Source organism: Pseudophryne corroboree, chromosome 2, assembly GCF_028390025.1.
Source record: "Pseudophryne corroboree isolate aPseCor3 chromosome 2, aPseCor3.hap2, whole genome shotgun sequence".
NCBI classification, from domain to species: domain Eukaryota; kingdom Metazoa; phylum Chordata; class Amphibia; order Anura; family Myobatrachidae; genus Pseudophryne; species Pseudophryne corroboree.
Genome location: NC_086445.1, coordinates 695,180,586 through 695,197,412, shown reverse-complemented (window position 1 = coordinate 695,197,412; position 16,827 = coordinate 695,180,586). Strand labels below are relative to the sequence as shown.

Sequence of the window (16,827 nt, the reverse complement as noted above, 5' to 3'; positions counted from 1 at the left end):
CTCCACAGAGGGGTAACGAGAGAGGGTGTGGGTGCAAAGTACCCGGGTATCTGTTTAAGGACTTTCGAGTGCAAGGGTGGCATAAGCACAAGAAGTTGTATTGCTGTGCCCACGCCTACCGTCGCAACAGGATGGCGCTACACAGTCACTCCCTCCAATGGCCTTGCCCCCAGTACCCAGGCCTCGCTTCATACACAGCTGTGGGAGAAGACCTGAAGTTCCACTTGGCAGGTTTAATTGCAAGCTATCATCTCAGGATAATTCCTTGGCTGTATGGAAAAGCTTTGACATTTTTGGAGACAGTGCTATGGTAAAGTGTACTATTGGGTGCAGGGCCGCCAACAGTTCTGGCGGGTCCAGGTACAATGAGGAGGAGGTGTGACAAAATGGAAGGTGCGTGACCAGGGCACATCCATGAAAAAATTAATAAGAATAAGTTTGCGGCTACGCGCACCACACATGGGGGCGCTGGTTTCCAGGGTGGGGAGCGCCGGTGTCCAGGGCAGCAGTGGGTGGTGGGGTGTGTGATTGCTGGCTCTTACACCCACGCAGAGAGAAAGAGAGAGATAGCTGAGAGAGAGAGGACAGGCTGCCGCTGTGGCTGCCTCTTTCCCCAGCTCAGCACTGAGCAGCACGTGCTGGGCTTGGGAGAGCGACTGCTGCAGCGGCTGTCAGTTCTATCCTGTCCGGCACAGCTGTACAAAACATTTTTTAGGTTAGATATCAATTGGTTACAACTTACAAGTCACATTAAATATGTTTGAAACAATGACACTTACTCATTAGTTTTACAAGCATCTAGTAAAAGTTTTATTTTAATTTCATGTTACCTACTGTATCTAGGGTCTAGCCCAGTGGTTCTCAAACTGTGTACCGTGGCACCCTGGGGTGCCTCAGGACACTATCAGGGATGCCCTGGGTTGGTGGTCCAGGACAAATTTAAATAATTTATGGTCAATGTAATAGGCTTCAAATCATAAAATATGTGGACAAACAGAAGCAAATCTTGTCCCTCACCACATAACTGACCCTAAGAATGACATATAAACATAATTTACTTCATTAAATATTTCTGTCTACATTTCTCAATAAGAAACTTTTGGCCTAGAGATGCCGTGTAAAAAATTCTGATGCTCCAGGATGCCATGATTCAAAAAAGTTTGAGAACCACTGTTCTAGACTTTAAAATAGTGTTTTGTTAAAGCGTCTTGGCATATGGCGTGATTGACCAATACATGTGGCTTCCAGTTTTACATTATTTACAAATGGGAACAGGCTGCATTTGGGTTAGGTGGCAATCTGTAAGCTTCAACATGAACATTGAGATTGTGGTCGTAGTTTATACCATGGTCGTATCACCTCCGGCCAGGCTCTGAAAAAGCTGCAAAGTACACAAGTATGAGCAATTATAGTACTGGTGAGACAATATATTTGAGACCGCATTACTTTTAGCAATGTACAATGATTTGTTTACATACAAAAACTAAAGACAAGCATCTTTTTGTGTCATGATAATCTGTTCATGGGTTGCAGTCAGGAAGTCTGCAGTTATGTCGAACATGACTAGATGTATGGAAGACAGCTGGCACCAGGTTCTAATTATGTGAGCATTACAACTGTAAATGTTCCTAAAGCAGCATATTTAAAGTTAAAATACCAGGCCCCTTGAGGAAGATTTGCTGCACCAATACTCACCTTGCCAGGGCCGGCTCCAAGTCTACTAGCACCCCGAGCGAGAAAATGTCGAAGTGCCCCCCCATGCGTACGCCGAAGGCGCGTGAGCTCCTTAAAAATTGCCCATGACCTCGCAACTTCATATTATCAAACTATAAATACATTTTCATACCAGATCTATATACACAATTAGCAGCCTTACACATAACAGCCACAGTAGTGTTCCTTACACATAATGTCTCCAGTATAGCGCCAGATACACATGATATGCCCCCCAGCAGCGCCAGATACACATGATATGCCCCCCAGCAGCGCCAGATACACATGATATGCCCCCCAGCAGTGCCAGGTATACATGATATGCCCCCCAGCAGTGCCAGATACACATGATATGCCCCCAGCAGTGCCAGATACACATTATATGCCCCCCAGCAGTGCCAGATACACATGATATGACCCCCAGCAGTGCCAGATACACATGTTCATACAGTGCCAGATCCAGATATGCCCCACAGTGCCAGATCCAGATATGCCCCACAGTGCCAGATCCAGATATGCCCCACAGTGCCAGATCCAGATATGCCCCACAGTGCCAGATCCAGATATGCCCCACAGTGCCAGATCCAGATATGCCCCACAGTGCCAAATCCAGATATGCATCCAGTGCCAGATAGATATGCCCACAGTGCCAGATCCAGATATGCCCACAGTGCCAGATCCAGATATGCCCCCCGTGCCAGATAGATTTGCCCCCCGTGCCAGATAGATATGCCCCACAGTGCCAGATTCAGATATGCCCCACAGTGCAAGATCCAGATATGCCCCCAGTGCCAGATCCTGATATGCCCCACAGTGCCAGATCCAGATATGCCCACAGTGCCAGATCCAGATATGCCCCACAGTGCCAGATAGATATGACCACAGTGCCAGATCCAGATATGCCCCACAGTGCCAGATCCAGATATGCCGCACAGTGCCAGATCCAGATATGCCCCACAGTGCCAGATCCAGATATGCCCCACAGTGCCAGATCCAGATATGCCCCACAGTGCAAGATAGATATGCCCCACCGTTCCAGATAGATATGCATCCAGTGCCAAAAAGATATGCATCCAGTGCCAGAAAGATATGCCCACAGTGCCAGATCCAGATATGCCCCACAGTGCAAGATCCAGATATGCCCCCAGTGCCAGATCCTGATATGCCCCACAGTGCCAGATCCAGATATGCTCCACAGTGCCATATCCAGATATGCCCACAGTGCCAGATCCAGATATGCCCCACAGTGCCAGATAGATATGACCACAGTGCCGGATCCAGATATGCCCCACAGTGCCAGATCCAGATATGCCCCAGAGTGCCAGATCCAGATATGCCCCACAGTGCCAGATCCAGATATGCCCCACAGTGCCAGATCCAGATATGCCCCACAGTGCCAGATCCAGATATGCCCCACAGTGCCAGATCCAGATATGCCCCACAGTGCCAGATAGATATGCCCCACAGTGCCAGATAGATATGCCCCCCAGTGCCAGATAGATATGCATCCAGTGCCAGAAAGATATGCATCCAGTGCCAGAAAGATATGCCCACAGTGCCAGATCCAGATATGCCCCACAGTGCCAGATCCAGATATGCCCCACAGTGCCAGATCCAGATATGCCCACAGTGCCAGATCCAGATATACCCACAGTGCCAGATCCAGATATGCCCCACAGTGCCAGATAGATATGCATCCAGTGCCAGAAAGATATGCCCACAGTGCCGGATCCAGATATGCCCACAGTGCCAGATCCAGATATACCCCACAGTGCCAGATCCAGATATGCCCCACAGTGCCAGATAGATATGCCCACAGTGCCAGAAAGATATGCCCACAGTGCCGGATCCAGATATGCCCACAGTGCCAGATCCAGATATGCCCACAGTGCCAGATCCTGATATGCCCCACAGTGCCAGATCCTGATATGCCCCACAGTGCCAGATCCTGATATGCCCCACAGTGCCAGATCCAGATATGGCCACAGTGCCAGATCCAGATATGCCCACAGTGCCAGATCCAGATATGCCCCACAGTGCCAGATAGATATGCCCCACAGTGCCAGATCCAGATATGCCCCACAGTGCCAGAAAGATATGCCCACATTGCCAGATCCAGATATGCCCCCAGTGCCAGATCCAGATATGCCCCACAGTGCCAGATCCAGATATGCCCCACAGTGCCAGATCCAGATATGCCCCACAGTGCCAGATCCAGATATGCCCCACAGTGCCAGATCCAGATATGCCCACAATGCCAGATCCAGATATGCCCACAGTGCCAGATCCAGATATACCCCACAGTGCCAGATCCAGATATGCCCCACAGTGCCAGATCCAGATATGCCCCACAGTGCCAGATCCAGATATGCCCCACAGTGCCAGATCCAGATATGCCCCACAGTGCCAGATAGATATGCCCCACAGTGCCAGATAGATATGCCCCACAGTGCCAGATAGATATGCATCCAGTGCCAGAAAGATATGCCCACAGTGCCAGATCCAGATATGCCCCACAGTGCCAGATCCAGATATGCCCCACAGTGCCAGATCCAGATATGCCCCACAGTGCCAGATCCAGATATGCCCTACAGTGCAGATCCAGATATGCCCCACAGTGCCAGCTCCAGATATGCCCACAGTGCCAGATCCAGATCCAGATATGCCCCACAGTGCCAGATCCAGATATGCCCCACAGTGCCAGATAGATATGCATCCAGTGCCAGAAAGATATGCCCACAGTGCCGGATCCAGATATGCCCACAGTGCCAGATCCAGATATACCCCACAGTGCAAGATCCAGATATGCCCCACAGTGCCAGATAGATATGCATCCAGTGCCAGAAAGATATGTCCACAGTGCCGGATCCAGATATGCCCACAGTGCCAGATCCAGATATGCCCACAGTGCCAGATCCTGATATGCCCCACAGTGCCAGATCCTGATATGCCAGATCCAGATATGGCCACAGTGCCAGATCCAGATATGGCCACAGTGCCAGATCCAGATATGGCCACAGTGCCAGATCCAGATATGCCCCACAGTGCCAGATAGATATGCCCCACAGTGCCAGATCCAGATATGCCCCACAGTGCCAGAAAGATATGCCCACAGTGCCAGATCCAGATATGCCCCCAGTACCAGATCCAGATATGCCCCACAGTGCCAGATCCAGATATGCCCACAGTGCCAGATCCAGATATGCCCACAGTGCCAGATCCAGATATGCCCCACAGTGCCAGATAGATATGCCCCACAGTGCCAGATAGATATGCCCCACAGTGTCAGATAGATATGCATCCAGTGCCAGAAAGATATGCCCACAGTGCCAGATCCAGATATGCCCCACGGTGCCAGATCCAGATATGCCGCACAGTGCCAGATCCAGATATGCCCACAGTGCCAGATCCAGATATGCCCACAGTGCCAGATCCAGATATGCCCCACAGTGCCAGATCCAGATATGCCCCACAGTGCCAGATAGATATGCATCCAGTGCCAGAAAGATATGCCCACAGTGCCGGATCCAGATATGCCCACAGTGCCAGATCCAGATATGCCCCACAGTGCCAGATCCAGATATGCCCCACAGTGCCAGATCCAGATGCATCCAGTGCCAGAAAGATATGCCCACAGTGCCGGATCCAGATATGCCCACAGTGCCAGATCCAGATATGCCCACAGTGCCAGATCCTGATATGCCCCACAGTGCCAGATCCTGATATGCCCCACAGTGCCAGATCCTGATATGCCCCACAGTGCCAGATCCAGATATGCCCACAGTGCCAGATCCAGATATGCCCACAGTGCCAGATCCAGATATGCCCCACAGTGCCAGATAGATATGCCCCACAGTGCCAGATCCAGATATGCCCCACAGTGCCAGAAAGATATGCCCACAGTGCCAGATCCAGATATGCCCCTAGTGCCAGATCCAGATATGCCCCCAGTGCCAGATCCAGATATGCCCCCAGTGCCAGATCCAGATATGCCCCACAGTGCCAGATCCAGATATGCCCCACAGTGCCAGATCCAGATATGCCCACAGTGCCAGATCCAGATATGCCCACAGTCCCAGATCCAGATATGCCCCACCGTGCCAGGTCCAGATATGACCCCAGTGCCAGATAGATATGCCCAAAGTGCCAGATAGATATGTCCCCAGTGCCAGATAGATATGCCCCCAGTGCTAGATCCAGATATGCCCCCAATGCCAGATAGATATGCCCCCAGTGCCAGATAGATATGCCCCCAGTGCTAGATCCAGATATGCCCCCAGTGCCAGATAGACATGCCCCCAGTGCCAGATAGATTTGCCCCCAGTGCCAGATCCAGATATGCCCCACAGTGCCAGATAGACATGCCCCCAGTGCCAGATAGATATGCCCCCAGTACTAGATCCAGATATGCCCCCAGTGCCAGATAGATATGCCCCCAGTGCCAGATCCAGATATGCCCCCAGTGCCAGATCCAGATATGCCCCACAGTGCCAGATCCAGTTATGCCCCACAGTGCCAGATCCAGATATGCCCACAGTGCCAGATCCAGATATGCCCACAGTGCCAGATCCAGATATGCCCACAGTGCCAGATCCAGATATGCCCCACCGTGCCAAGTCCAGATATGCCCCCCAGTGCCAGATCCAGATATGACCCAAGTGCCAGATAGATATGCCCAAAGTGCCAGATAGATATGCCCCCAGTGCCAGATAGATATGCCCCCAGTGCTAGATCCAGATATGCCCCCAATGCCAGATAGTTATGCCCCCAGTGCCAGATAGATATGCCCCCAGTGCTAGATCCAGATATGCCCCAGAGTGCCAGATAGACATGCCCCCAGTGCCAGATAGATATGCCCCCAGTGCCAGATATAGATGCCGCCCACCTGTAAGTGTATGCTCCACAATCTGCCCCCTGCCCGATTATAGCAGGCAGATTGTAGTTGTACTATAGTATTTATTATTATTTATATAGCGCACATATATTGCGCAGAGCTTTATAGAAAATATTTGGCCATTCACATTAGTCCCTGCCCCAGTGGAGCTTACAATCTATTATCCCTACAATATGTACACATTCAAGCTAGGGTTAATTTTGTTGGGAGCCTATTAACCTACCAGTATATTTTTTGATTGTGGAAGGAAACCAGAGTATACCCCACGCAAGCATGGGGAGAATATACAAACTCCACACAGGGCCATGGTGGGAATTGAACCCATGACCTGAGTGCTGTGAGGCAGTAATACTAGACATTACCCTTGCTACAATTAAAATCACACTGTAGACACTGCACACAGGCAGGTGCAGGCAATTGCCACCTGGCAGCTATCTAGTCACTGACAGCCTGCCGGGAGTATTCAGCCAGCCCAGCACTCGGACATTTATGGCGGAAATCAGACATGTACGCCCAACTCCATGATCTGTTGGCGAGTCCCCCGGGCCTGTCGGGCCCTTGTGGCTGCTTTGCTTGCCTAGTTATAAATCTGCTACTACACATTGGCGATCTTGAAAACTTGTTAGACCTCGCATAATGAAGTCACACTAAAGGCACTGATATATAATCATGACTGGTCACATGCACAGTACTGCAGGAATGGAGACAAAGGCATGTTCTGTCTACTCACTAGTATTCACCCAGCCCAGCTCCCGGAGAATTTTGGTGAAGCTCGTGGTCTGCCAAAAATGCCCTTTATACAGCTTTGTCGGCAGGCTCCCTGGTACCAGCAGGACCCTAAGCCGCCTCTTTCATTGGGCCTAATTCAGATCTGTTCGCTCGCTAGCGTTTTTTGTTGCGCGGCAATCAGGTAACTACTGCGCATGCATATGCACCGCAATGCGCAGGCGCGCCGCATGGTTACAAAGCGGATCGTTGTTGTGCACTGGTTCTAGCGAAGAAACCATTCACACAGCCATTCGCCAGGGGATTGACAGGATGAGGGCATTTGTGGGTGGCAACTGACCGTTTTCTGGCAGTCGTTGGAAAAACGCAGGCGTGTCAAAGCGTTTGCAGGGCGGGTGTCTGACGTCAATTCCGGCCTCGAATAGGCTGAAGTGATCACAGCGGCTGAGTAAGGTCAGAGCTACTCAGAAACTGCACAAGCTGTTTTTGTACAGGGCACATGCGATCGCATACTTGCACAGCTAAAATACACTCCCCTATAGGCGGCGTCTATCTGTTCGCAGCGCTGCAAAAAATAGCTAGCGAGCGAACAGATCTGAATTAGGCCAATTGTCTTGTGGTAAATCCTTCACTGCAGCAATCACTTAACTTCTTACACATCACAGTCCTCTCAGAGCCCCTGTCCCTGTATGTATGTTTAATTCATTTGCGCAAATCTATTTATTTTTGTAAAACTTTTTCTTTATTGAAGCAAGAAAGAATATTACAATAAGTACAATTGTGTGTATAATTCATTGTACAATGCAGAGCACATCAGAAAACGCAAAATACAACATTGAAAATTGATTAGATCTGAGATAGAGTTAGGAGTCATAGCAATCAAACAAGATCATCAAATGGAAATGGGAGGATCCTGGACGAAGACTCTAGTTCCATACCATACAGTATTACGGAAACATTTGATGATAGTCTCTTTATTGGGTAGAATTTGTCGGCAGATAAGAACCACTTGGGTACAGGTAGGACATCAATAAAACTCTCCCACGTGGCAAAAAAAAATTCAGTGTGAGGTTCTTTTTGGAGGGATGCTTCCAACCAGTTCATATGACAAACGGAAAACAATTTGTCTTTGAACATATCTAGGGTAGGAGTCGAGCTTTGTATCCACATGTGTAATATCGATTTTCGGGCAGCCGAGGATATTGCCAAGAGCAGTCGTTTAACTTCCCTGGGAGCACGGGTGCCTGGCGGTAAGGTAACAAACCAAAAATTGCCCATTTGGGTGTAATAGGGGCATAATTTACTAAATGCTGACGAGCAAATCGTCACACTTCTAGCCAAAGCCATCTAAGAGAGGTGCAAGCCCAGATGCAATGGTAAAGATCGGCAGTGTGGGGGAAAATCTATTTATTATTCTGAGAATAGCAGCAATAATATTGTATTGACATACTGCAGTAAACACAGTACTTCTGCTAGTGGTTATAGAGGCGTATCTGTAACCACTAATACTGTGTTTACTACAGTATGACAACAAAATATTAATACTGTAAAATGGGTCAGACAGGCAGTGACCCCATTAGAGACGCTGCAATAAACTATTTCAGTGACTTTTTTTTAAGTTGAACACCCAAATACCTTAATTTTGAACTGTGTCCACAATATGCAATACATTATAATAGGTATAGCACCTGTGGGGTTGGTTTTGTACTGGACTGGGGTGACAACGTTTCTTATTAGAGTTATTGTCAAGATGACAACGGTCTGATTTATCTGACCAATTGGGTACCAGAATTATTTATTATATTATACCTGTTAAACCTACCTCTATGAACACATTATCATGTTTTTGATATGATATGATGGCAATTAGCAACACACAATAATGGACTCGTCCAGTATAAGTGTTGAACAGCTGTCTGCACAATACCAAACTGAGGGATTATGAGATTTACAAGAGGAGATTAGAGTCTAGCGCAGAGATGGAGGTGACGCTGCTGTTTCCAGAGCTGAGCAATTGTTCCGCACTGCACATGTGCCTTTACTGATTACCGATGGCCGTCGCAGTGAGAATTTGAACACAGAGTGATTGACAGTCAGTGTACCTTTATGGTAGGTAACTGGGGAGGGGTGGGGGCAGGCAAGGCAATTTGTGGGTGGCTCACTTCCGACTGACATTCTGAGCAACTCTAGGATTGCTCGCATGTTGATGGTGTGACTACAACCGATGGTGCATCTTTGCAAACAAGCAGCGGATCAGAGATGCTAACCGGGGGAGCCTCTGTACCAATCCCAGTGGCTGCAGCATATTTTCTAAGTGTTGCCGCATGAAAAGATGCAAAGGCAATAGGATTTGCTTCCACTTGAATCAGGCCCAACAACCTAACAATTATATATTGGTTGGAAAACTCTATTAATACCCCTTTTCCACTGACATTAAAATCCTGAGTTTTTGCACGTGAATGCCCATCAACCCAGTATTTTTGCCAGTGGAAAAGGGTCCAACCCAGCTCTGGTCCGAATCACTGACCTTGTGAAATACAATATCATTGGGAAAAGATCAATGCGATTAACTACACAGACAGAACAGAAGATTATTACAGGATTATTATATTCTTTTTTGTGTTGTAAATGTTTATAAATATGTGCAACTTTTACCTTAGTGAGTAGTGGAATATTACCCAAAGATCCCAGGAATCCAAAAACTAACGGGAAGAATCCTCTAAGAGAACAAAAGGAAAAATGTATTAATGTTATTTTATATCCAGTAGTACGCAGTAGAATTTTTTTTGTACCCATTGTGTATGGATGTTGTATTGCAGTATTTTACCGTGGAACAATTACAATGGTACAAATACTTTCCATTAACACAATTAACTTGGTACAGTGCCTGCTGGTAAACCCGCAAAGTATCTGTTTTCTGTTAACTGAGAAGTGACCTATAACTTAAACTTTTCATTATTTATTTTTTTATTTATTTTATATCGCTTTTAAGTTCCCAGTCTAGTATTACTTTTAATTCCAAATTTTAAACTTCTTAAACTCAGAAAATATACAGTAATTGAAAAATCAACAGTACACTCTAAAAAGTAGCATGAACCTTAAAGTGAACTAACTATAACTGATGATTTTTACCGGTAATGAAAAGTAATTATTGAGGTATATAGGGGGAGACGTACTAAGTCTTGGTGAGTGATAAAGTGGATAGAGATAAAAAAAAAAGTACCAGCCAATCAGTTCCTTACTGCCTTGTTACAGGCTGTGTTTGAAAAATGACAGGAGCTGGTTGGTTGTAGCAGCACGCATCGTGCCGCTATAACACTTCCTGCTTCGTATCATTACCGAGACAAAGCAGGAAGGGACCTCAATAAGATGTATTAACATATTGTATGTTGAAGTTTCGCTCCCCCCCTCCGACAATGCGCCCCTGAGCACACAGCACATCAGCTTGGCGTTGATGCACTGTGTCTCCCTGCCAGACGGCTCCTCTGAGCATGCGCGGGATCTCACTACTCGTGCGAGATCCCCAGCGCAGTCCGGAGCTGGCACCTGCAACAGCCAGGAACAGCTCTGTTCCTGCTGTGTGTGTATGGGCATCGCCACCATGCATCTGTCAAAATCGAAAGTTGCAGGTGTTGGAACAGTCCACATACACTGCCCACGCATATCGCCCCTGTCACTGGACAATCCCCTCAGCTATCATACATAGGGGGGAGCAGTATAGCGCACACAAGGTGCGCTGATATCGCTTGCCCCCCATATCAACAGTTCATTTACCCCTTTATCTCTCTCCAGTTTATCACTCTCCAAGGCTTAGTACATCAGTCACTTACACATTAAGCAAGATATACATTCATTTGTAAAAAGTATAAATATTCATGTGCATTAATGTGTGACTGTGTCATATACAATACATTATATTTAGCATAATGGTTGTCTGTGAATGATAACGTAAAATGTAACTATCCCACAAGACATTCTAACAAAAGTTAATTTGTGTTATGTCTTAAACTAGGTACACACATGAGAGATAAGAGCAACGATCCACATTTTTTTTCTGACAGCTGAAATGATCCAGAGAACATACAATTTCCTGTCTACACACTACACATTTACCATTCCAACATGAACGTCATTTGTCATTGTCTGTACACACTGCATTTTCTGCAGGGCCGGTTCTAGCCCTTTTTGCGCCCCGGGCGGGAAATAGGGGCGTGGCTTCATACAGGGGGCGTGGTCAGTTACGCCCGCTGTGCAGTAGAGTAGCGCCGCTGAAATGCTGAGCGGTGCGCGATGACGTCATCGCGCACCGCACAGCAAAGGTCCTCTCCACGAAGGGAAACTAGACGTGTAGCATCTAGTTCCCTTCGTGGAGAGGACCTTTGCTGTGCGGTGCGCGATGACGTCATCGCGCACCTCACAGCAAAGGTCCTCTCCATGAAGGGAAACTAGACGTGTAGCGTCTAGTTCCCTTCACAGGGGGACACAGCCGGGGGACACAGCGGGCAGCGGTGGGGCACAGCAGTAGCGGATCTTGCCATGGTGCGGCGCCCTCCGGATGGTGCCGGCGCCCTCCGGAAGGCGGCGCCCCGGAAAAAAGTCCTGCTTGCCCGTGGCGAGATCCGCTACTGATTTTCTGTACATCAGCTCATCGAGGACTAACGTACTGCACTCCTGATGTTGGGAGCTGATCTGGTGGGCTTGTGAACAACAGTTGGCTGCTTATACTGTTGGCGCCATGTAATGTGTACGCACATCGGACCGACCGAATGAGAATTGGCTGATCAGCCAAATTATTAAACAGTGTGTACCATTATTTCTTAAGCTAGGTAAACACTACACAATTATTGGATCAATTTGGCAATAGTTGTATTATTGGCCTGTTTTAGTGTGTTTCAATAATAAAGCAGAGCAATCGTGGTCACATACACGCTCCTTCGATTTATCGAATTGGTTGCACAAGACAGAAAACCTGTGCCTCACTCTCCTGATATCCTGCAGTGTGTGTGCATTCTTGATAATCTGACCATATTTCTAATGTCTATCTGTGATTGCATCATGCCCCTTGTGGGAGTAAATCTGAAAATTTAGTAGTTGTGGCAGAAAATCGGTTACTTTAAAAAAAAATTTTTTAAAATAGCTTACTCTGTAACTCAGATATTGGGGCACTGGACTGTCAGAACGACCAAATAGTACCTAGCTTTAAGCAAAACTGTTAGAAGTGTAAGACCAAGTGGCCTATGTATAATAGTTATCATTCTGTGATATTGGCCAGGACAGGACTGTCTCCTGACCAGAACATGTACATGTGTTACCAGGTCAACTGGTTAACACATGTTTTTTGGAACTAAAGCTTTTGCTTTCATTTCCAGTTAGTGGATAGAAAAGAAATACACATATAAATTGGCCATTACAAACACTATGAAAATATACCAAATCTTCTCACTAATGTGAGCTACTTTCTTTCTTAAGGTACTGTGAATGGAGGCACACTTATCCTGAGATCTCCAGAGATGCTGTAGGGAGTTCATTAAATGAGACTCTTCCTGCGAGTGTTAAGGCCCATCATACACACGGTGAGATTCGTGCTATGCCCGATTCTCACTATGTGACAGGGGCTAGGTCGGCATTGCAAGCACATAATGAGTGTGCTTGCGATACTGACTATGTGCGATTTTGGCTAATGGTGTATACACACAGTGAGATATTTTCTTACGATTTTGACTATATAGTCAAAATCGTAAGAAAAGTTAGTGCAGATCGCAAGGTGAAAGTCACCTTGCGATCCCGATTTGATGCCGATGCGCGGTCCGGCACGGTCGGCATCTCAAGCCTAAATAGACTGTGCAGGCAAGGCAATTTTGACTATCTCTATAGTAGATATAGTCAAAATTGACACTTAGCCAATATCGCATTATGTGCTTGCGATGCCGACCTGTCGCATAGTGAGAATCGGGCATAGCCCGAATCTCACCGTGTGTATGGGCCTTAAGTGTAAAATTTTGACTATCCCTTCTATGGAGATAGTCAAAATTGACTTGCCTGTACAGTCTATCTAGGCTTGCGATGCTGACCGCGCATCGGCATCGAATCGGGATCGCAAGGTGACTTTCACCTTGCGATCTGCACTAACTTTTCTTACGATTTTAACTATATAGTCAAAATTGTAAGAAAATATCTCACCGTGTGTACACACCATAAGAGTAAGTGCAGATATATTCCTCACTTATGGTAGCGTCAGATCCACTGGTTTTTGCATCTCACATGTATAAAACCTTATGACGGAACAGGAGTAGAAAGCGGAGTAGAAAGCGGAGTTCCCATGTAGGCAGAGTCCAGTAAGGGTGTGTTCCTGCAATGCTGCTGATGTAGACATACATCAGCAGCATTGCACATATATGCCTGTTAGGCACCTCCTGATGTTGATGACTTGTCACCAGGTACATATGCTGCCAATGAAGGAGCATACATATCATGTACATAGATATTCATTCTTATATCATTATCTTTCTAAATAATGTTTATTGACGATGAATATTTACCATGTAATAAAACTATTATTATCAAGACCAGTACATATGTTGTAATGTAGTGCACCCATGTCTGCCTACACGATATTATAAATTATGCACCTTAAATCAGTATGGCCAGGTTACCTGAAAAGGCTGAAGAATCCATAGATCTCACACAGCATCCCGATGAGAGGCCAACGCAGGAGAACGAGCACAGCTCCTCCTAAGAAGAAGGAACTGCCTCTCAGCTTGTGCCGCTGGAAGAAGAAACTGAAGGTCCGTCTGAGGCCTATAATGAGAGCAAGGCCTGACAGGAACAAAATCTACAAGGTCAAATCAGACAAAGTTTTAGGACAATTGCTTCAGGCTGACGGCAAGCACAGATGCATAATATATGGCAAATACTTACATTTCCAAAAGCCAGGAGAACAGTGTCAAAATATAGCAAAACACCAAATATAAGGAAAAAAACACCAAAACCTGCCAAGCCAGCACCAAGTTCTACAAGGAAAATGGAAAAGATTCAGTTTAAGTTGCAATAAATGTATGGGTGACATAACTCTCAGGTACAACTATTCTGTTTTAAATGGTGAGAGAAGTTATTGTATAAAGCAAGTCTATCATGCCTGTAAAACCTGCCCTGACAGTCATCTGCAACAGCTAAATGAAAACTGACATGTGGCCTGAAGGAAGCCAGAATCTCCTAGCAAGGCTGCAGGCTCACGTAAATCACACCTGGAATGTACTGAAACCAATGAACCAAATAAAATGTAACAACAGATATAAAAGACACATCCCTTAGTTATTATATAACAGACATAAGCGGAGATGTATCAAACCTTCGAGAGAGATAAATTGGAAAAGGTGTTGTTACATCTCCCCCATAGTAAGCAGTCGCTATGGCTGTAACTGGGCTTTGAATCTGGCTAGTGGTGAGCAGCGCCGAATTAAAGGGAGGTGGGTGGGGGGTGGCAGCGGGAGCATATCACTTCGGACTTCCATCACCGGTGAGCCCCTGGCCATTGAGTACAGGTGTAGAGCACTGCAGAGTAAGACTGCACTGTGAGGATTTGAGTTCTAGAAAAGTAGACTGAAAAGGAGTCAAAGCAAGGGGGCGGGCAGGACCGCCATCGCAAGAAAAAAACAATTATATAGATTAGCAAAGCGAGCCTGTGAGGGTACACATTTTCACTAATTTGGCTTTTACATGGTTTAACTTTCAAAATGACACCCCAAAAAAAGCCTGTGCTGGCCATTTGTGTCAACCATTTCCATGTTGATCTTTCACTGTGTAGACTTTTTGTACCTGTCGACCTTTTCAGGTGTCTACCATTTACATGTCAACCAATTGACCCTGTTCACCTGTCGACCATGTGCATGTTGTCCATATGGGGTCAACCTAGTGACTATCGACCTAATAGTGGTTGACCTAATGAACCACACCCACTTTATTTATCTCCACTTTATTACTCTTCAAGGCTTAGTACATCTGGTCTTGTATGTGGTAATTGGATATATGTGTGCATGTGTGTAACTGTGTATATATGTGCAACTGTATGTATGTACTGTGTGTGTATATATGTGTGACTGTATGAATGCAAACCCCCTCAACCACCTCAATTTTGGTGGGACTGTCCTACATTTCTGGTGGCGAGTAGAGTGACCCTGACCTGCATTGGGGGCACTGACCCATGGAATTTTTTCCCCCATTCAGCCCTGGACAATTACAGTTTCAGAGCTAGCATTCATAAACAGTATATAAAATATGAATGATAGTATACCTGTTGTCATAGGCACAGCACACGCATACTTTTATTACATTTTATATAACAATAACTAATTAGAGTGCACATTAGTGGTGAAATCTCATAATGTATATGCACAAGGCTGACTTCCTAGCCGGCTCCCATAGGTCACATGCTCCCTGCGGTTCCTATTGAAGTCTGTGCATGGCAGGAGCATACGCATAGCGTGCACCGCTCTATATACCGTGATCAGTTGAGCGTATTGAAGCAACATTGTATGGGGACACATCTGTACCTAGTTTGACTATATTGTAAATAGAGCCCAATGAATATATCACTCTTAATGTCCAATAAACTGTGAAGTCACAGTCTGAGGGTTTAACATACATCATCATCCAAATTATCCTTCTTAAATCTATTATCATAGAGTATAGAACAACAGGCCACGCCCTAACATGTGAACACAAAATAAGTGGATCTTAGTGGCACCTGATAGTAACTTCTAAACCACAGGACACAAAAGTAGACGCTCTTCTGTCTGTAACTCGGTTTCTCAAAAGAATGTTTCACCATCTGCCGAAAAGTATATCCACTCAGAGTAAGACAACAAAATGTAATTGAAATGACTGTAAGCAGAATTGACCACAGAGACCAGTTCAGTCAGCACACATAACAGAGTGAGAGAAAGGTGTTCAGTAATGAGCCAGGACAGTGAATGAATATTTAAAATGCCTGAAAGTTAAGAAGATCAAACATTTTTATAAGTTAAACTGATAGTGTGTCTGTTACAGTCTGTTGTTACGTCACTGATGGTAGCATTATGTTTATGAAGTAATATCCAGGTATTGTCAAACTCACTCTGCAGTTCGCTGATCATTGTCGTTATAGCAGGGGGATGCAAAGACTGCCTCCTACTTCCTAGTTTACGCGTTCCATCCCCACTGACCCTTGGAATATGAAGAAATCACCAGGAATGTTAACTCTGTAAGGAGCACAGGCAATAGTGCAACTAGAGATTTCTATGACAAATCTGCACTGTAATTTGTAGTGACACAGCACATTGCACTGGTGCACAGTTGTCACGGTGGCTCAAACTAATAGAGAAAATAGCTTCGATTATTGTATAAATAGAACATGTAAGTGTGTATAACAGAAAGTGTTATACACACTTACGTGGAAATAACGCTGAAATACTGATTTGCTGGTAAATATAGCTTTCAGGGTAAGTATTACCATAAAG

At 46.0% G+C, this 16,827-nt stretch overlaps 1 protein-coding gene across 1 annotated transcript; it reads right to left on the bottom strand.

Moving 5' to 3' along the window:
- Positions 1-786: 786 nt before the first annotated feature.
- Positions 787-16,523, bottom strand: GOLT1A (golgi transport 1A). The gene is made up of 5 exons (XM_063957269.1): positions 16,446-16,523; positions 14,252-14,343; positions 13,987-14,165; positions 9,989-10,052; positions 787-1,381 (listed from the first exon to the last, which is right to left on the bottom strand). The coding sequence occupies exons 1-5, from the start codon at positions 16,462-16,464 to the stop codon at positions 1,340-1,342; spliced, it is 396 nt and encodes a 131-aa protein (XP_063813339.1). The 5' UTR covers positions 16,465-16,523; the 3' UTR covers positions 787-1,339.
- Between the last annotated feature and the right edge of the window lie 304 nt (positions 16,524-16,827).